Source organism: Sus scrofa, chromosome 1 (assembly GCF_054392235.1).
Source record: "Sus scrofa isolate SSC_HxYL_T2T_F1_AM1 chromosome 1, Sscrofa_HxYL_maternal_Yorkshire_Landrace_v2.0, whole genome shotgun sequence".
NCBI lineage: Eukaryota > Metazoa > Chordata > Mammalia > Artiodactyla > Suidae > Sus > Sus scrofa.
Window position 1 is genome coordinate 279,551,716 of NC_139383.1, and position 21,764 is coordinate 279,573,479.

Below are 21,764 nucleotides of genomic sequence, written 5' to 3' on the forward strand. Positions count from 1 at the left end.
CGCTACTCCTGCCATTTCTGACTCTGCTTCTATTGGCTAATTTTTCTCTGGGTTGTGGGACATGTTTCTCCTGCTTCTTTTCATGTCTCATAATTTTCGTTTGAAAGCTGGACACTACAAAAGCAGTGCGATATGTGCATTTTGTCATCATCCTTTAGAGAATATTTGGCTTTGTTCTGGCAGTCAGTTAACTTACGTGTGGATCAGTCTGATCCTTTCAAAACTTTTATTAAGCAACAATTAAAGCAGTCTTTAATCTAGGGCTAGTTTAGCCTTACTCCTAAAATACGGCTTTTTCTTTTGTCTTTTTAGGGCCGCACCTGTGGCATATGGAGGTTCCCAGACTAGGGGTCTAATTGGAGCTGTAGCCCCCGGCCTAGCCAGAGCCACAGCAACGCCAGATCTGAGATGCGTCTGTGACCTACACCACAGCTCATGGCAATGCCGGATCCTTGACCCGCTGAGTGAGGCCAGGGATCGAACCCACAACCTCATGGTTCCTAGTCAGATTTGTTTCTGCTGTGCCACGATGGGTACTCCAAATGTGGCCTTTCTAGAGTCACTATTAAATGCTCTGGATTCTCCACTCTGACTGGCCAGAACTCTAGTTCATAGCTCCCCAGTAGCTGTTCTTTGACCAGACTTCTGATGAAATTCACCACAGGCATGCCTAGCTGAGTATACAACAGATGAGAAGGGCTCTTTCTAGAGCTCTTTCTCGGTATAGGTCACACCTCCCCATACTTAACTTTGCAGATCTCATCTGCTGAATTTCAGTTCCTGCAACTCTGATCTGTGTCCCCCAGCTCGGTGAGACTGCTATATTTTCCTTGGGAAACCCTGGAAGAAGGCGGAAGTGATAGGAGGTCTCACCTCCTTTGTTTCCCTTCTCTGAGGGCTCAGAGTCCTGTACTGCCTGTTTTTCCAATGTCTGCAAACAGTTTCTTATATTTTGTGCAGTTTTCCCATCATTTATGATAGAAGGGCTAATCTGGTAGCAGTTAACTTATCTTGGAAGTTGCTTATGGGAGTCTTGTAAGCAATACATATTTTGATTTTAATGAAAGAATGGTTTACTTTTTCCATGTCTATAAGAATAACTTAAAATCTAAGCACTCCATTTATTTATTATGAAAACACAGTTTGGAGCTTGGCAGGAGGCAAGGGAAACAGATTTTTCCATCATTTATCCAGCTGAGAAATCTTTCACACAGATTTCTTCAGCAGGAAACAATCCCTGCCCTTACCCTCTTCTCAATTAGGATCGCTTCTGATGTTAAAATCAAGAGGAAAAAAAAGAATCTGAGGAGATGGTAATCAAAATCTAGGCAAACGTAAATGTATATGCAAAGTTTCCATTATACCGACATATCTATTTTGTTATGGGTCTATAAGGCCCGAGGCAAGAATTAAATGAAAACTTTAAAGTAAAAAGAATTCTGGAGGAAAAAGGGTTGGTACCCACAAAATGTTTTCTACTCTAACAGCTATCAATATTCCAATTAACACAAAGAAACTCTCTTGTAAGTCAAAGCAAAATGAAGAAAATTTACAGAGAATGTAAGAAAACCCACTGAATATCTCAGTACCAGCCACTTTTCTTCACAAACACATTCTTACATGTTAATAGTTAGCGAACAGCCCCAAGGCCCCTATGAGCGACTGCAGTACCTGATAAGAAGAAGCATGGGAGGTGTGTTGTTCTTATCATCTGTCTAGGGCTCAGAGTAGAATCAGCTGCCTCCTAAATTCAAAGAGTGTTGACCCTTCCAGAGACCACACACTGTACTACACACCTCTTTTCCAGGAACTACAGACAAGCGTGCTGGTCCCATCTATCACATGCTGAGGATACACAGGGTAGTATGTTAAAAACAAAGACACTGGGTTTTCCTTTTCACTACAACTTTGAGACGTTCTCCAACGTGCCTCTGTGTCTCTTTGCTGAAGAGCCACACTTGCTCTTGGCTGATTCCAAATTCTAGAAGCAACTTTTAAATGCTGAATAAGGCCAGGCAGAGTGAGAAAAGAGCCACTGAGCACTGGCTGAAGCCCCTGGACAGAAGCTGCTAGACTTCTGGAGGATGTAGTTGGGAGCATACATGGGCATGGCCAGTGCAAATGTCAGGTGTCAGTTAATAATGACCAGGTCAGTCAATGGGACACACGTGGTGCTGCCTCCCACACCACAGGCTGAGTTCTCAGAGGTCTGGCCAATGTCATCCGGCCCTAACAACTGTTCCCTGCAACACAGTGATGGCCTATTTAACAGAAGATCACAGCTTGAGGTTACTGGAATCCAAACTGGGTCAGAGAACCCAAGAATGCACTCTGGCATTAAAAGATGCAAGCTGGCCCCAGGCTTACGGTGTTTTTCCACCTATAGCCTGAGATACGGTCCAGGTCTCTCCCTCCCACACACTTGGAAGAACTCAGGTGGTCCCCCTGGTTGCCTAAACCCATCTCCCAGGCAGCTCCCTTGTTTTGGAAGAAGATGATGAATAAATCAAAATGCACTAAGCAGCACTTCCACAGGCACTCGCCTCCTTCACTGAACGTGCACCTCATCAATCACACTATTGTCTGCTTGAAAGGCGAGCCTTGTAAATGTCATATCCACTCAGGCCCAAGGAGAGGCGCATCCAAATGCGGCAAGGAGTTTTAATTGGATAGTGTAATTAAACTAAAAAACCCCAGCAGACTCCCTTTGACAGGATAGATGAAGACCCCTTTTAATAGGGCTAGGAAACATATCTGTTAAAAGGACGAGGCACTGCCTGCTCCTGATTGTGCTCCAGAGTACCCTTATGAAAAGGCAATTCAATAACTGGGGCATTTAATACGCGAGAGTCTGCTGTGTTCTGTAATTGAGCAGTACTTACCGTATTTGATCTGGAACTTACAAAATAAGTCCTTGTCAGAGAATAAAAACACAACACAGCTTGCCCACCTGATGTCTGAAGCGCCTGGACCTCCTGGGAATCCACGAGAGCCTGAGGATGTGAGTACAAATGCCAGCGCCTTCCTTACTGGGCCGTCCAGTGCTTCAGCGTGGCCGTGGACGTCACCACCCGCCACCGCAGGGTGTGGCTTTCACCCGATGGTAGCTAGATGCTCACCCTCGTTTCCCTTTCACACATCCTCACAAGTGGCTAAAGAACAGGACAAAGTCCTGGGTACCTCTTCCTTTAGGAACTGGGATAACTGTCTCAACAATGCGTGTGTGTGTGTGTGTGTGTGTGTGTTTTCTCTGCCGGAACTACTCCTGTCAAGTAGGGAGAAGAGAGATCAAGTGGTCAGAGGACTCAATGTATGGGCTCAATGTCCCAAGTCAATTTTAGTAACAAAACCTGAGTCCTTCTGCCAGTCTCCCCACTCTCCTTTGTTGGGAGGAGGAGCGTGGATGCACACACAGGCACAGTCAGACAGTCAGACAGTCAGACAGACAGATAGACACACACACAGGCCTGCAGGTCCACAAACAAGCTAACAGCATCAGTGAGGCCACATGAAGAGGTTTGCGTCTGCACTGCACTGTCTTATAAGTAGATGGTAACAATCTCTTTCACATGGATGCAAGTGTCCCAAGGTCAAGGTCCGGGACCCAGCATCTGGATGGATCAAGAGAGCCTCTAAGCCTGGGCTCAGGTGGGGTACAGAGGCAAGGTTTCAGACGTCCCGCTGGATAGCTTTCCAAAAACAGACACTCCGCTTTATTTCTAAAAACCCTGAGGTCAGTTTGCCTGGGCCCTCAGACTGATCTTTCTTTTTTAAGGATGGAGGAGGATTTGCTTGATGACTGCTTTTACTCCCCGTAAAGCCTCCTTGGAGCTCTGTTTGCAAACCTTTGAATACTCTTTAATACTGGTCTTTCACCAGGAGTTGATAAACCCATTAAGAACACATAAGTGAATGCTCATAATCTATGAAAACGGGATATTGAATTAAACCATCAAATACCTTCAGGTTTAAATGAAAACTACATAAAAGCATTTCAGCCATCAATTTGACTATCACTTCTAGCCAGTATGAATTCTGCTGGAAAAGCTATTTTCGGGCAGATGTGGAATTCAATGGGAAAGACTGACTCGTGTACCAACATCAATCAAAATGTCGACTTCCCTGGCAGCTCTCAACAGTGAGGCAGGTTCAAAGGTCACGGGATAAAGAAAAAGCCAAGCTCTGGTTCAGCTCTAATATCTCCTCGGTAGAAGTCTTGCAAAAGTACCCCCTTCTGTATTAGCCTTGCTTTCATTAATCTTCTTGCCATCTTCTTTAACTAGTCATGCAGAACCGCTCGATAGCAAGACGTATAATGGGGAAGGCCCTGTGCCTATTACCGCGTTAACATTCTCTTAAGCCCCAGTGCAACAATGGAACGGGGAGGCAAAGGAAATCTGCGACTGCAGGGTGCAGTGCAGGCAATTCAATTACAGCCTGGGCTTACCTATGTACTTCTGACCTACGAAACACAAGAGGCCTTTGTGTCTAACTGGCTCGGCCATTAAGGATGCTGAAGATCACAACGATGCTGATCTTTTCTATTTAAGCTAAATCAATGTGGACAAATCATTATTCAGCAGCTTTAATTTAATTAGTAAATTAAATACACTACTTTACAGATCTTGTCAAGTACTTATGAAAAGAAAGATTCATTTAAGTGTGTGTGTGTGGGGGGGGTGGTCACCAATAGGCCCAGCTCATTTGACGCGTAACCTTAACCGAATCTCATCTCAAATATACAGCAGGTTCTATTCACGAGGGCTTAACAGTCTCTTGCAGGGGTTAGCCACCCTCCCAGAGTTCCTGCCCTGTATTCAAACAGTGTTTTTGGACCCAAACACCAAACAAACAATATGCCCTACCAACATAACCTGCATCGACAGAATCCGATTTCCTTTAAATTACACTATTGCAAGAGAACGTAATCAGGTTACCTCTATTATGTTGCTTCCTTAAGATTTTATATTATCTATACTTAATTGAGATACAGAGCTCTTTTCAGCTATAAAGACGACAGCTACTTTATTAAGGTTTAAATCTGATTTCTTAATGACAGGCTGCTTCCTTTAAAGACTCTAAACCTTCACAACCTTCTTATGATAAAACCAGACCTGGCATGGTTGAGTCTGGTGCTTTATTTAAATACAGCCTGAGAGACCCCGATGGGTGCTAATTTCACAGAAAGGTCCCTTGCTTTTGTTTCAGTGTCGGAATTTGAGGCGGGCACTCACAAGAGCACCCCGCTGCATTTACAGCCTGCATCGAGACCCGGATAAGGATGGAGGATTATCTCGGAGACAATTTAATCATGGTAGTTTCTGATATGGAAACATTTTCCTTTCCTATGTGCCGTATACATCTTTGTTCAGTTAAAATGAATCAGAATTAATTCATCTGCCAGAGGTTTGTGACATCCTTCAAAACAGCAAAAGAGATCCTAAAGGAGCAGCAAAATCAGACTGAGAAATCACTGATTTGAATAATAATGGAAGCACACAGCTTTTTTTTTTTTCCCCCCCTAAATCTAGAAAGGCAGAATTTATTCTTAATTTCTCAGGGTTTTTGATACACTGATTTTTCTCAATTTTTGTAAAGAGTCCATATTTATAGGCACAATTTTTTGAAGGCATGTATCTATTTAGTCATTAAGTTCCAGGTCCTTAAACACTCACAGGGACAGAGCCATAAATCTTCCCTATGAGAACATGGCCTAAGAGGGAGAAGTTAGGGGCAGGAAAGAGAGCCAGAGAACTGCTATTTATGGAGCATGGCTTCAGAGTCTGGGTCTTTCTGATTCCACAATATATGTAATTATGTGTTTCACTGCAGGCACTCTAATGCTCGGTCCCCTTGCCAAGTCAGCTATTCACATACTTTTTGGATATGGCATCAATTAAACTTGAGTTGTGTTCCTTATGACGACCAAATTAATGGTTTGACAGCAGCTTTCTCAATAAACACTGCAAACTGGCCATATTTGAAGGTTTTAAAGACCATTTCTGTTCAAAATTCTGACAAACATGTTTCCAGTAAGACTGGGGACAACTTCATTATCCTCCCAACACTTAATGCCTTTTTGTAAAGAAGGCTGTTTAATAACACATCTGCTCTGTTTTCACAACTAAATTATTCCAGTTGGTCACACGTTCCAGTCTTCGGCAAGACACTTGTGTTGAGAGATAAAAACATGAAAAAGGAAATATATTGCAGAAATCAAAAACCTTATCTACTTCTAGACTCTCTCTCTTTGCCATAATTCATTCAAGAAGGCCCCAAGAATAATTTTTGATGTAAACTCAGCTACAAACATACATCACTATGCTGATAAAAATCACAGGCTAAACTTATGAAATATAGTGACTTTCATTTCTTTAGTGCTGTTAAAATAACTTTTTTCTAAGGTTCAACAGACATAAAAGATAAAAAGGGTTACCATTAATCCTTTAAAAAAGAAGAAGCAGAAGAAGAAGCCCTGTAGATTAATTCTGTGGTCTGATGATGGTCTTGAAGATGAACTTTTTAGATTAAGTCAATGAATTAATTTGATGAAGATACTGGAAATCATCAAAAAAAAAAAAAAAAAGAGCATCAAGCCAATTCATTTAATACTCTTTGTTCGGGCATTTCATAAGATAAATTTTGTTGAATAACTTTTGGTTTCCAAATTCTGGCCTCATTAAGATCAATTTCAAGACAGCAAACACTCACTGAGGACAACTCGGCAGGCACCATGCTAGGGAATGAGGCTGCGGAAGCCGGTCTCTGGTCAATTCGATCAGCATGGAGACGGGCAGTGTGTGAGGCGCTTGCCCAGAGGTATGGGCAAACTCCTGGGGGCAAAATTACAGAGAGAGTCTGGCACTGGAGCCAGGCCTTGAAAAATGAGGGGCTGGGGGTGAGGAAATGGAGGTGTCCGTGAATTAGAGAGAGGGTCCGGGTGGAGGTGTGTTCCAGGAATGGGAACAGCAGAAGCACAAAATTCAAGGTGGGTTTGTGTGCAAGCAGCTCACAGTGACCACGGTCCACGTTCAGGATGGGAAATTGCGGGCTACGCGCCTGGAGTAGTGAATGTCTGCGGAGGCCGTGCTGAGGAGTCTGAATTTTATTCTGAGAGCTTGTAACTTTCAATTTTTTTTTAAATGGCGAAATCCTTTTCATCGATTGACCTTTTAAGTGCAGAACCCTCAAACTGGCTGGAATTAAATGCGGAATCATTTGGTGGAAGTGGGGGGCCTCAGGCCCAACTCTGGCCCCGCTCCAGGAGAGGCCCTGGAGGGCCCCCCGAGAACCCTGAGCTTTGAGGAACATGGTTGGAAGGCCCTGTGGGAGGGGACAGGGACTCAGGACGTGTTTTCCTGGGGCTGAGTGCCTCTCTGTTATGGAAGTGTCAGATCTAGATCAGTTCCAGATTTCTGGAGCCAGAGCGAGAGGGGGGAACCTCAGTGAGACCTACACGGGCAGTTTTCACACAGGACGGTCCAGCAGGTCTAAGACTCTGTTGCTGGACAGTCACTATTGAAATGGTGGGGCCCACAGCTACTCTGGATCCCTGATGCTGGGAACGTGGCCTCCCTCTCGGAGAGGACTGCTAGTTCTTGACAGGGAGGTGGTAGCTGTGCCTCTTTCCTTGAGTCCCTCCTAGGCTGGGGGTGTTTCATCCTCTACCGGTCAGTGCCTGCATCTCAGCCCTCTGCGGCACAGTGAGTGTCTTGGTGTGAATGTAAGCGAAATCTGAATCCTGTTTCTAGGTCTCTCCCTAACCTTTCCACTCCAGCTCACTCCCCTCTGCAACATCTGAGTGACTGCTTTCATCTCTCAGAGACATGGAGAATTTAGAAAATGTTACTTTTCAAAGCATCCTGAGTTCTTGGGAAGAAAGATACTACAATGACATCTTTATTGGTGGACTAGCTGGAGTGAGAGGGATCAGGACGATGTTTATCTAAAGGCAGAGGGGATCTGGCAGCCTTGGGGCAAGGGCCCCAGCGCAGCCAGCGATCTCCTCACTGCTCCTGGCAGCCACCTTGCAGAGCCGAGGCCTCACGGGACGCAGGAATGGCGGGAAGGGGGGTGGGTGTGGCTCTGCTCCTTTCCCCTGCCCCGCCACGTCCTCCCTTCTTGCTAAGCTACGTGTAGGGTAGAGTTGAGAAGAGGAGGTTACATAGCCCACTGTGACTGGATCTGAGGAAACAATTAAACACCCACCCATAAACAAGGCCGTGGGGCAGGTGCCCAGTCTATAGGCCCAGTGTGTATTCTTTAGGCCCTTGTTTAGTCAGTTTCATCACAAAAACTTAAGCCATGTTATAGACACTTGCTGGCCTTTAGATTTCTCTCTGCTCCTCTTGAGTATGTTGTTCCTTACATCTGCTCTCTAATTTAGTGGACACTGGAATAAAGGGGGTGAACAAAAACTGGCTGCTCAGGTCATACTCTGAATTACTGAGTCAGAACCTCCCGGGGGGGGGGGGCCTGGGCAGCTGCATTTTAAACAGGCACTGCAGGCAGTACTAGTAACAAACCAGATGTAGAGAGCCACTGTTTTACAGCGTTCTCCAGACAACTAACAAATCCGTTACAGTTTAAACTTCTTTCTCCTACGGAGGAAAATCAGTGCCATCTGAGTCCTTTCTGCCTCTTGATGGGACTGAAGTCCAAAAAATGATTAATTTAAATGCTACACTCAATTACTTAACTGCGAAAGTATAATAGACTTTGTGCTTTAATATACACCCAGACTGTATCTACTTGGGTAATTTAAGCAGAGGAGTGCCAACCCAGCAGCGCTCTCTTCTGCAGGACCAGGCAGGAGCTTAATTACGAGCTGGTAGGTCATGCAGCTGCCAATAAGCTGGAGGGTGCTGACACTTCCGGCGTGATGGATATCTAAATCTAGTCTTCAGCTGCCACAGGAAATCCTCCAACTTCCTTCGATCTGGCAAGGAAGGAAGGAAGGAAGGCAGGCAGGTCCGGGTCTGACTGGTCCAGTCCCCCACACAGGAAGAGGAAGGGAGCACGAAGTGAAACGAGGGCTCTGATGAGTACAGATTCGCATCAGGAATCTGGCCCCAGCCCCCCGCGGGGGTGCTGACGAGGTCAGGAGCTGCTCTGAGGTTCCCTGCTGCCATCAAGACCGAACAGAACAGGGGCCCATGTCAGGCTCTGGGCACCACAATACAATCCCATTTGATTAAAAGAAATTTCTGGTAATGAATTAAACAGACCCAAGGAAAAAAGGACACGGTGGCAATATATTCTCCTGGCACCCAGCACACGGAGGGGAAGAGGGGGAAGAGAGAAAGGGGACATAAATAAAAGGGACTACTCACTGGGGCTTTTTTCTTCGGCAAGGTCGCAGGCACAGAGCAGGTCAGAATCGATTGAGATGGGTTTCTGCTTAATCCAAAACTTAGTGCTGGCTTTCTGATTCGTAACAGGGTCTATCTCTACTTTGTCTCCAGAGATACCTGTAAGGCCAAAGGGAGGACAAAAAAGAAGCCACAAGAAGTCGGGGTCAGTGATTTCAGTGTAATCGTCGGCCCTGTTCTGCCAATCCCAAGTTGGATGAACATGAGCTCTTCCTTGGGGCTTTAGGGAGCGCCATGGGCTTCTAAAGACAGACATAAGGAGACGCCACACAGCACAGAGAAGCTGCAAAGTCTGGTTTCCTGGGTGGCTGAGCTGGAGGCGGTGGGGGTGGGGGTGAGGGAACCAGATGATAAAGTATTAAGAAACATACCTTTTTCGATATAACACAGATACAATAGAGAGTTTACCTACATATTGTTAATGAAATAAACTCTAAGCTTCCTTTAAACGGGTTCTGATCAGTGGTCTTTTTTCTGTTTTGTTTTAGAAGATCTAGGTTGGACAGAGAAGGCTGTAACATCATTTATGCCTAAAGAGCTAGGCTACCAATGAAGTTTCTGATCTGGAAAAATCTTACACACTAAAAATAGGAAAAAAAAAAATCTCTCCCTAAGGAATTCTCTGACACTAAATAATTATCCACATTGTATTGAAAGGAAGCCATAGGTGGATCAAAGGATCCTTTACGTAAAATCTTCCAAGTTCAAGTCTCAGAGCCTGGGTTCAGGCTGTGGAGGTCACTGCTTCTCTGCGGAGGGAAAGAGAGCCCTGGGTGTGCGCTTTAGGCAACAAAGGCTTTCTGACGGGATTCCAGGATCTTAACTACTGGGACTTCAGGTTTCATTTTCAGAGCTGTGAAAGACAAAACGCACTGCACGGTGACTCGGAGCAAAGGTGTCAGGAGAACAAAGGTCACGCCAGGGATGGAGGGTGTCTGAGGATGACTGTGCAAACACACGGCAACTGCCCTCCTGGAATCACCGAGCAGAATGTGCCCAGCCTGACACACAAGAGCGAGGCTGGGATGCTCCTTTTCTTTCCACTGAAAATTGAGGAATCTGTTCATGAAGTGAAACAAAATCCTTCAATATACCTTCCAGAGTGGGCCCCAGATGGATTCTTAAAAGTAATTAATTTGCAGGCCACAGTTTAAAGGTCAGGGTCAAAGCGAAAAAAAAAAAGCTAAATGAAGTAAAAATCTAAGAAATAAAACAATCGGATGTACATACTGCAACACAAAAGCCAGCCAGAGTTATCAACATATTTCGTCCTATGGATTGCCTTCAGAAGATTTTACGAATAACGTGAGAAAACGCAATGGGCCCAAAGATAGCACCGATAAAAGAAACAAAGAAATTAAAAAACAAAAAGCCAAAGAACACAATGACCGCGGTCAGGCCAAATTTAACATTAATAAAGAAAACAGACACAAACCAATCCTAGTGACTAGGTCTGCCACGCACTCACACACTCCGTGTGCTTCTGTTTTATGTTATGAATAAGGAAATCCCAAACCAGCAGTCAGACAAAGGCGGGAGACTGGAGAGCCCGCAGCAGGGTCCCCTCTGCTGCCTTTGAAGGAGACACGGGCCGTTCAGTGGCTTAACCCTGGTCATTACTGTGTGGTCTTTGGAAAAGACGAACAATTGGTATTTTTTATTAAGCGAACGCTGGAATCTGTCATTAGACATATTTCAGGAACACCATATTTCAATTAGGCATAATGTCATAAGCCCAATTGACTCTGGACGTTCGGGTCTAGATGATTTCAGGAGGGCGAGAACGTATCAGGAGACCGATTTTATTACATTTCACTTAAAATAGATTACGACTACCCTGCTACACTCTTCCCTCCAATTTGGTCATTAATTGTTAAAGATCTGGACATGTCTATAGTTCCCTGAAAGAAGAAAACTACTCACACCATGGCTTGTTGGTAGCAAGTGGTTTTTCTTTTTTTTCCCCCGGTCCTCCCTTCTTCTGCTTCTTATTTTGACATTTATAAAAGTCAAAATGAGCAGAGCGAGATCAATGTGCAAATGCGCCACATACCTCTTATGTGGAATCAACCTCACCCTACCTTCCTTCCTCAGAGAGGGAGGGGGAGAGGTATCATCAGAGAGACACGGAGTTAAAATTTTGTTCTACGGCCCTGCAACTCCTGAAGCCGTAGTCAGTCAATAGTGTTAATGTAGCTTGTTAATTTGATAGGATTTGTCAGGTAACTCCACTGGAAAATTATATAAAACTGTTCCAGATGAAAAGATGATAGTGACATGAATTAAAGTGATAGAACAATAGTGGAATATAAACCAGAAATGACACCCAAAGTGGCTGTTGATTTATTGCCGTACTGAGTTTGGTTCTGGGCTCCCATGTATATTAGTGCTACAAATCTGGGTCCATTTAGCAGAGGGATGCGCATACATACATCACCAGCTCCTGCTCCAAGCCAAGGTCACTCCCCATTGCATCAATCTTTTCAACAGAGCCTACTTCACGAAGCAGGACTTTTGTAACCATCTCAGATGTAACAGACTCTCGTCCTCTTTCATCTTTCTTTTATCATGTAAAGTACACTTTAACTTCTATTATTTTTATCTGCAAATTGTTACTGCATAGTTCATCCATTATGGGCTGTATCTCCCATCAGTTGCCTAAGCTCTGCTCGGCCACGAGAACACCCAATGACGCCCTTTCCTAGGGCTGTTGTGCAGTCACTGTTCATGGAGGGGAACCCCAAGTCTGCGGTTTGGGGATGAAGATGTGGGAGGCGAATGCATGAAGTTCAAGAGAGGCAGGCAGGTGGAACACCATTTAAACAATTGGTGTATTCCAAAAAAGTTGTGTGTAAATCAGATTTTTTTCTGAATCAAATCACATTTTCCACTGACTTCCAGTTCCAGAGATACTTCATCTTCATTTTGGATTGATCTGTAATTGGCAGGGGCTCCCGGCACTTTAGTTTTAAGTTTCTCTGCCCTGCAGGCTTTCAGTCAAGTAGTTAATGATCTGTAAAACACGCGCCTGCCTAGAGGAGTCACTATTTAAAGAAACCTGTAGGGGAATCTTTCCTGATGGGAAAAATCCTTTTGTACATTAAATAATCTCACCCCCCTTGAGAGGTGAGTCCCCGCTTCTTAAAGCAGGGCACATGGCACACCCTGTCTGCTCTTGCTGGGCAAGTGGCAGCCCGCTGTCGGAGCCCATTTTCCTGAGCACAACTAGACCCCGCTGCTGAAGGTGGAGTCCACGGCATCCAGCCTGGATGCAAACGGGGACTTCTTCTGGCCCCTGCCTGGGAGTCTGAGGTCTCCTTTTCAGCTGAAAGGAGGTCGCGGCCTGATGGAAAGAGGACCAGTTAGGAGGTTGGTGCCACAAGCTAGGTCGGGGCAAAGAGCGGCGGCGCATTAACTGGCACCGATGATGTGCCAGAGGGGTTAGAAACCCTTTGTGTGCCTTGATTCAAATCTCACAACCATCTTAGGAAGCTGGTTCCTATGTTTATCCCTATTTTGTAGATGAGGAAGCTGACACACAGAGAGGTTAAGTAACTTGTCCAAAATTACACAGCTAGGAAGTGGCAAAGCTGGCATTTGAAGAAAGCCCAGGTTTTCTGGTTCCAGAATCTGTCCTCCCAGCCACTACATTATTCTCAAGAACTGTGCCAGCCGTTTTATATAACATGTCCTAGGGGAGGTGAAGGTGCCTGTCTAAGGCTGGGCAGCCTTTAGGTGGGAGAGCCATTTTCAGACCCAGCACCATCTGGTTCCCAAGCATGGTACCTTCCATTAATCCGCACGTCCCCATTCAGTTGAGTGGAGAAGATGTGGTAAGAAATTCTGCCTAACTGGTCTTTAGCCTCTTCTCTCAATTTTTACCAAGGAACAAACAATACTCAAATGCGCCAACAAATGCTCACCTACTTTTGTTCATACATGGCAGCGTGGGGCACGAAATCCTATCAATAATCTTCTTTTTGACCACTGGGCATGGTTTTGATTTCCTTAGCTGAAGTTTTTGTGTAAAGTCACTGAAGCAAAGGCAGAGGCATTCCTTAAAGCGTCATTTATGCACTATTTTAAAGTAAATTCAAATTATAAACATATGCCCAAGAAAACAAGGGAAGCTGGCTTCTGTTAAGTTTACATTTTTCCAATGTAAACAATAGAGAAATAATTAATACAACCACAACGGAATACAATGAAGCCACAAAAAACTATGTACAGGAAAAGCTTTGACTTGGAAAAATTCTTATGACACTAGGTGAAAAGGACAGGAAAAATATTTACAGAAAAGAGGTCAAAAAGGCTAAGCTTCAAACTAGTAAGAGCGGTCAAGTCACCTCTGGCCAGTGGGATTACGTCCTTTCCTTTTCTGCATTTTTCCAAAGTAGAAATGTCACCCCAAATAAAAACAGCTGACACTTTTTGGAGGGGAGGGGTTTCCTACTTCAGATTTCAGTTCCTTTTCCCAACTCTGAAAATGCAAGGAAGGGGGTGTGTTGACTTCTATAACTGGGGATCATGAAAAGTGATCCTAAACTGAAGACTTCTTCCGTCTAGCAGTTCTCAAGTACCCAAGGGGCTGACCTGCGAGGAGGGGACTTGAGCGGCTACATTATGCCCAGCCTGGTGCCACCCTGGCAAACCGTGCCAGGGAGGCTCCACCCTGGCAGCTATGGCTGGTGAGAAGAGGGAGGAGGGGGCGGGCCTGGCTCAGCCCCTACCCTTGGAAACAAGGGAGGCCATTTGTCTCCTTTACCAGCTCTCCTCCCCAACCCACTTATCCAAAGCCATCCGTCATGACCTTTTCATGCTCCCACTTCTGACAGCTTCCAGATACAGTGAGTCAAACTTCACTGGAAGCAAACTATCGCACCAACTGTCAAAGGCAGAAAACACTGCCTGATTGCTGTCCTACATCAAAGCCAGCATATAAATCCTTCCTTAACAAGACAGCTCAAAATAAACAAAAATGCAACCATAACATATATACAACTCTCTGGAGAAACTATTTGTCCAAGGCTTTGGAGCTATCACAAGGAGATCCCTCGTCTGTCTGAGCTAACCCAAAGACGTCCATACAAGGAAATGAGCATTGTGTATCACGTGCTAACACAGACCGGGTACCTTCTTTGGGCGGCCTATGCTGGTCCTTTGCCGCAACTTACTGAGAGCTTCTCACATTTCTGTCAGGAAGGCAGTGGTAGCCCAGTGTATATTTAAAGGCAGTAGTTGAGAGAGATAAGGGTTAGTGGACTTTGGAGTCAGAGTCCCGAGTTCAGTATCAGCGTCTCTACTTTCTAACTAGGTAACGCTGGGCAGGCTGCTGTGAAATGGTGTTGGTAACAGAACCTCATGGGCTTGTTATAAGATCAAATAAGACTTGTAAAGGTGCTTGGAATATTGCTTAATCCATAGCTAGGGACATACACTACTACTTCTCATGCCTACTACTGTCTGGAGCTGGGCACTGGGCAAGGGGATGTGATGTGGGCCCAGTGATGAGGGTCGGGGCAGGGCAGGGAGCGAAGGAGCCAGGGGAGGGACATGAACAAGGGACTTGTCCGGCCCTAGACTGGGGTGGGAGTGGGAGGCAATTCTCTCGGGACCCACTCTATGCTCCACTCCATGCCCCACTCCTGGAAGCACCAGGATCCAGAACGACTGTCCAGCCGGGGAGACCAGTGCTGTCCTGTCCATGAATCTGGGCAATGACCTCCATCATCAAGAAGGCATACGTCTTCTTGATCCTGGCAACCTCCACAAGTTCAATCCAACATCAGCAAACATGTTCTCACACCTGGAAGTTGTGGCAACGTTTGTGCTAGGGAACCCCTGCCCCCTGAGGTCCCCAGGTACTTAATCTGGAGCTCCCCATCCCTCTGGTGTCATCCTGGGTAAAATTCCTTCTCCCTCCCTGAGCCTGAGCTTCTTCCTCCTTTGTAAAATGGGAAAAACAACAATAGCTTCTCCCAAGGGGTCATGAAGGTAGACCAGCCTAAACATGTAAAAAACAGCAGCGTGCCTGGCACATAAGGGCTCAATTATTGTTAAAATTATTACTACAAGTGGAGGTCCCGTCGTGGTGCAGCAGAAATGAATCTGACTAGGAACCGTGAGGTTGTGGGTTCCATCCCTGGCCTCGCTCAGTGGGTTAAGGATCCGGTGTTGCCGTGAGCTGTGGTGTAAGTCGCAGAAGCAGCTCGGATCCCGCATTGTTGTGGCTGTCGCGTAGGCTGGCGGCTACAGCTCCGATTGGACCTCTAGCCTCGAACCTCCATATGCTGCAGGAGCGGCCCTAAAAAGCAACCCCCCCTCAAATTATTAGTAAAAGTGGCCTCAGAAAGGTGAAATGACCTACTTGCTCAGGGTGAGTCAAGTTAGTAAATGGCAGAGCTGGGCTGAAGCCCAGGTCTATTGGACTAAGTCGAGTGTGTGTTCCAACCTATCGGCTTCCTACTGTCCAGGAGGAGCACGCCTGACGTCTAGCAGCACCCCCCCCCCCCCACAACGCCCACTTAAAATGCCCTTCTAAGCAGCTGAAACACCAGTCTGGCAAAAATTAAGGTATTTAACCTTTCACGCCTCCACGTATTTCCCAAGTTATTGTTTATTTGCTCAGACGTCATGAGATGTGGTTCATTCATCAATTTCCTACAGCTTCTGAATCTAAGACTATAAAAGCCCCACTGCTGTTAAATCCTGGAGTAGCTTTTTATACAAATCTACAATCCTCTTGTCTTCAGGTTACCTAGAGCCTCGGAAAGCCTGGAGAAGCCCCTGGGGTGTGCCACTGAACAACTCTTTGCCAGAGTGGATTTTGCTGAATCTATAAAGCCAATCGATAGCATCCACAGAGCAGGCACGGAAGACTTTGAAACTTTTCTGAATTTACACACAGGATCAGACACACCGGCTGTTTGGGCTTAATGAGACCTCAGAGATCACCTAATCTGGGGCTTTCATTCTCCATATGAAGAAATTGAGGCTCAGGGTGGGGATATGACTTGTCTGATGTCACCCAGTAATGACAGGGCTATAACCATAATTCATATCCCCATACTTCCAAGCTTGGGCTTAAACAGCCCAGCTCGGTCTCGCTGTGCGTTATGTTTCTGCAGTGGGTATATTCACACAGTGATCAAATACATTATAGCACAAAAAGCACTGCCTCCAGCAATATATTAGGGACCCAAAATATGTGACAAAATCCCATTTGGGTCACAACTAAAATGAGACCCAGTAGAGCCTTACACTCTTGAGATCAAGTGGTTCTGTGAAGTGGCTAACCACCCAAAACAGTTTGGGAATGAGAGCTAAAAGCTGCCCATTCCAATGTAATTCTAATGTTAATTCCAATTCTAATATAAAGACTTGGGAACAAGTCTGAGTGTACCTGACTAGACTGTTATCCTTGGATGGCAAACCTAGAGGCAGCGCAACCACGAGTGAGACCGCGACTGTGCACCAGCCCTCAGCAGAGCGCTCAGCACAAGGGCAGAGCTACTAAATGAGACCTCTGACGATTCAATCCCAGTCACACCCGTCCTTGGATGAGGGCTAAACTCTTGCTGTGGAGAAGGCAGTTGCAAAGTCTCTGTACTGGGGCAGTTGGACCCCCAAACTAAATATTCTCCCGGTAAACAGATACCTCAGGTGAGCTTAGCATGTCAGGAAGCAGTAATGCTGTTTCATGAGAGAGTTTATAACAGCCTCTGCAGAATGGGGAAAAAATGAGAGGTCACCCATGTTCAGGCCCTGGTGCAATGTTGGAGCTCAAGTGACAAGATGAGGACGTGGTGAAAAGAATACAGAATCCTGGAGAATGCTCACGTATCCTATTCCCATGAATTCCACGACATGCCAGTGCTTCTCAAGTTTTTCTAATTCTGAATTCTTTCTCAGCCATCTGAGGAGCCTGAGATGACTCGTCAGGGATTCTCAAAAGGGTAGATCTGGGAGCAGAGAGGAAAGCAGACAGTCAGGAAAAGCCCCTCGAGTCTCCGACATTCCCCGGCAAGGGATCTTCCCACAGCCTCATCACTGCGTTAAGCACTGACGTGGTAAAGAAAGTTTCTGGAGGCAATCCTGTGGCAGCTGTCCCTTGAAGTTCATTAGGAATTGTCAAACCCTATTCCAAATTGTGGGTCACACAAATGCTGTCACAATAGGGACAGAATAATCATTTAATACGAGCATTTATTACTGGTTTATTACCATGAATACTGGAATCCTAGGATCTGCATTCTCAAATTACTCAGCGGACCCAGGGGTTTTGGAGTTAAAGACAACGCAGGTCTCCACAGCAACTATGATGTTCTTTGTGTCTCTGAATGGAGAAGGGTATCTCCCGAGCATTCACTGTGAAATGGGGGTGTGGGAGGAAGGTCAATCCATTTCTGAGAACACGCATTTCCAGATTATGTAATTACTTGAACTGTTCTCTGTAGGTACCCCATCAGAAATAAGAGGGCCATGTATTTTATTCATATAGCCAAACGGAACTACTTCCAGGGTCCGAGTGAGCCTGAGGAGTAATAAAGTCCAGGCCACAGCTGCTGCTTTCACTCATGGAGTCTTCTAATGTGTTTCTGAAGTCTGCATCTAGAGTAAAAAATAACATTGCAGTAAGGTTGTCTTTGAGGGCTAGCTTGTAGGTATTGACCAGAGAGTTAAATAACTGCAACGGGATAAACCAAGAAAGACAAGAGATGGCAAATAACGCTGCCTTCTCATCACACGCAGGCGCAGGGCAGACATTTTTAATCCATCACAGAGTTTATGTCGCCTTCAGACACCGCCTGAGATGCTACTCCAGCCTGATGCGCTGGGCAGCCATCACAAACTTGACTAGAGTTGGTTTATGAGATGAAACCTCTTTGCCCTCTTTAAGATACGTGCTAGTGTACTTGATACTTCAGATAAAAAAAAAAAAATCTGTGATCACAAGTGTTAAGATTATACATATGGATTGTTTTTTTTTTTTTTTTTTGGCTGCAGCCATGGCATGTGGAAGTTCCCGGGCCAGGGATTAAACCCACACTACAGCAGGAACCTGAGCCGCTACAGTGACAATGCTGGAACCCAAGCCGCTACAGTGACAATGCTGGATCCTTAACCCACTGCGCCACAGGCAGCTCTACACCTGGACTGCTGTATGAAGAGATAGTGGAGGTAACCATGGAAACTTTATAATACAGTCTTTATCTGTAAATCTTACACAGAATTTGTACATCCTACACAGAATTATGTTGGGTTATATAGGCAATATAATAGAGATGGGAATCATGGTACATTATGTATTCAGTGACATATCCCTTTGGTGACTTGGGGATGGTCAACTGACAAATGATAAAGTGAAGGAATCAAGTTATACAGGTGGCATGGCTATCAAAACACTTCTTAGCCTGAGACCTGTGCTGGGAAAACCAGGCTGACCTGTCCAATCAGTAAAAAGCAAAACAAAATAACAACAACAACAAAAAACCCCTAGACAAAGAGATAAGAGGCAAGAAAGTCCTTTGAATACTGTGAGATTGCGTTTTCCAAACCCCACAATTAAGGAGATATTCTGAGGAGTTCCCGTCGTGGCTCAGTGGTTAACGAATCTGACTAGGAACCATGAGGTTAAGGGTTTGATCCCTGGCCTTGCTCAGTGGGCTAAGGATCTGGCGTTGCCGTGAGCTATGGTGTAGGTCGCAGACGTAGCTCGGATCCTGTGTTGCTGTGGCTCTGGCTTAGGCCAGTGGCCACAGCTCCGATTAGACCCCTAGCCTGGGAACCTCCATATACCGCAGGAGCAGCCCTAGAAAAGACAAATTGAAAAAAAAAAAAAAAAAAAAAAAAAGAGACATTCTGAGCCAGCAGGTCTTATATGAGGCCAGGGAGTTGGTGATTCTGCACACGGTCATGGTAGGAAACACTGCTTTAAGGTACCACGTAAATGAGCGGCCTACGAAGAAGTGCTGGCCCTGCCTCCGTACCTGGGTTTGTGGGCAGCCTCTTGGCTGCTGCGTCCTAAGTCAGCTTCTGTCAGTCAGCCAATGCGAATGTCCTGATAGCATACTCTGGGCTTCCCAGATCACAGGCGGCACTCACCATCTGACCCGTTTAGATTCAGCTGCTCCAAACCCACTTCAACCTGCCAGCCCCGGCGTGTCCGGGCAGCACCCACGTCTTCATGCCTGATACCATGGTCAAGCGTACAGGAGCTCCGGTTAATGGGATAAATCTCAACTTGGTATAAGCTCAAGCAAAGTCTACATTTAAAGGGCATCTGTACTTTTAGGCCCAACATGGAGGGGAAGCAGGTAAGATGAAGTATCCAAAAATATTTGTAAGACACACAGGAATGTTTAGGCATGATGGCTGTGCTGGTCAGTTTTCCAGGCTGGCAAAGCATGGATGGCAAATCGATTTCCACTGAAGAACCAGTGCCAGCTGATCGGGAGGGGGCTTTTTATGGGGCAGTGTTGGGAACGATTCTGAGGTGAGGTCTGGGCCCAGGGGGAAAACGTGCAGGGACAGATCAGCGGTGTGAATGGAGGATGGAAGAGCAGCACACACGCCACACTGACACTGGTCTCCAGAGGCTGAGGGAGGGAGAAGAGTGGGGGGCGTGCAGAATTTCTGGAACTGGCCAACCAGAAGCAATCACGTCCTTGCTGAAGGCACGTCCTTAATGACTGAGGTATTTGCCATGTGATGGATTTAGTGTATGGGATTGAGTTTCAGTCTCAGTTTTGCTCCTGGGACTGGATACCCTACTGTCTACCTGACGGCTGAGGGGAGGGAAAGAGAGTTGGTATTTATTAAGTAATAGCTGTGTGCCAGTCAGCACGACGTGCTTTATAATACGTTACTTTATCTCATGAACTCCTCCAAGCCTCAGTTTTTTGTCATGAAATGGGAGTAACATCATCAATCCGCTGTGTGCATTAAACAAGGTAATAAGGGTGAAAGTTCACTGCAGACCACAAACTGCTACAGAGATAGAGCATTAGTGCAATGGCCATCCGCATTCAAGGGGCGATCAGTCGTTAGCCGCAGGACAGCCTCAGTCTTGGGTTCTGATCTCAGCTTCATCCCAGCTTCCTCACATTAAAAAAAATGGAGGTAACATCAAAACTATCTAATAAAGTACTATGATTAGAGGAGACAATGCATATAAAAGAGGGATCAGCAGAGCTCTTGGCACATAGTAAGCATCTGACAAACGGCAACGGCTTTTAAAAATTATAATTCTTGTTAATGTTATTTAAAAAGATCAGATCTTTGCTCCAGGTTTCATTAACAGACTCCAATCGCAGTTTTCAATCGTGTAAAAGTCTGGTGGAAAATCGACTGAATTTTGGGTCATGCAGATCAAAGTCCCCCGACTTTCTCAGAAGCAAATGGCAGGCAGCGAAACTGGGATACCAGCCACGCTTACTCGATCAGGAGGCAAGCCTCCATGGGGCCGACGCGCTCGGCCCGGCGAGCCTCGGCTGTGTGCTCTGTGTGCCGCTAACTCTGCATGGACGGGGAGTTTTCTGTGGAATCAGCAGGGCTGCTGGGTAAATGCCACACACAGACGCTTACCACTTAGAAGAACTTGCCACAGGGGGCGAGCGAAATCTCTGCTCTGACTGACACAGGATGGACGAGCGGAGGAGACCATCCATCAGTGTCAGGAAAGATCTGAAGCACCTGGCTAGTCAGTTGAAATAAAATAAATTATTTACTGATCTCAGAATCCAGCTGCTCACTTGAATGCCCATAAAGAGTGTGCTGCTTGCTGCCCTGAACTCTGTAGTAGATGCTGTTTCAGAAAGAAAGACTTTCCGGACGGCTTCGTGCAGGCTTTTTAGAACGGAGTGTGATCATCTGCTTTCTAAGGAGGAAGTGAGGGCCTGAATACAAACCGGAACAGGAAATGAACCTGTCTTTCCACTGCGTGATATGGTGCTCATGGGCACAGTCTGTCTGACTGTCAGAAAATTCCCTGCGACTAATTAGTGAAGTTTTTGCTTATATTGCTAGAGACTGAATTTAGATTCATAGCAGAAACAAATGCTCTGACGACATCCATTTTAGAAGTGCGTCAGAATCGTGACTCTCCACCAGAGGGCGCTGTGGGTGCCACTGGAAGCATCCAGAGGCGCCAGGGACCGGCTTCTGGTCCCCTCACTTCCGAGAGCCACCGTGGTAAAGAGAGGTACCTGCATTACTCTCAGCATCCACTTCCACCTGCCAAGTCTCTGTCGAGACTACAGGTGAAACCTTGTCAACAGGGCCACTACCTAATCCGAGTGATCTGGTTAAATACTTTCAAGATGGTGCGCTAGGAGAGAAACCAATGAGCAACACAAATGGTAATGACTGTGATCACCACACCACTGAGATAAG

At 45.8% G+C, this 21,764-nt stretch overlaps 1 protein-coding gene across 29 annotated transcripts in view; it reads right to left on the minus strand.

Annotated features, from left to right (window-relative positions):
• The window catches only part of MAPKAP1 (MAPK associated protein 1), a 254,194-nt gene that overhangs the window by 19,926 nt on the left and 212,504 nt on the right, over positions 1-21,764 (minus strand). For 19 of the 29 annotated variants that reach the window (XM_084996425.1, XM_021068901.2, XM_084996421.1 and 16 more), the window contains one exon: positions 9,333-9,470. The exons of 7 other annotated variants lie outside the window; for them this stretch is intronic. In XM_084996425.1, the coding sequence (XP_084852551.1) occupies positions 9,333-9,470 (138 nt within the window). Of the gene's footprint in view, positions 1-9,332; positions 9,471-18,351; positions 19,152-21,764 lie in introns of those variants that run through there. 3 more of the 29 variants (XR_014827397.1, XR_014827398.1, XR_014827394.1) reach the window with 1 other exon arrangement.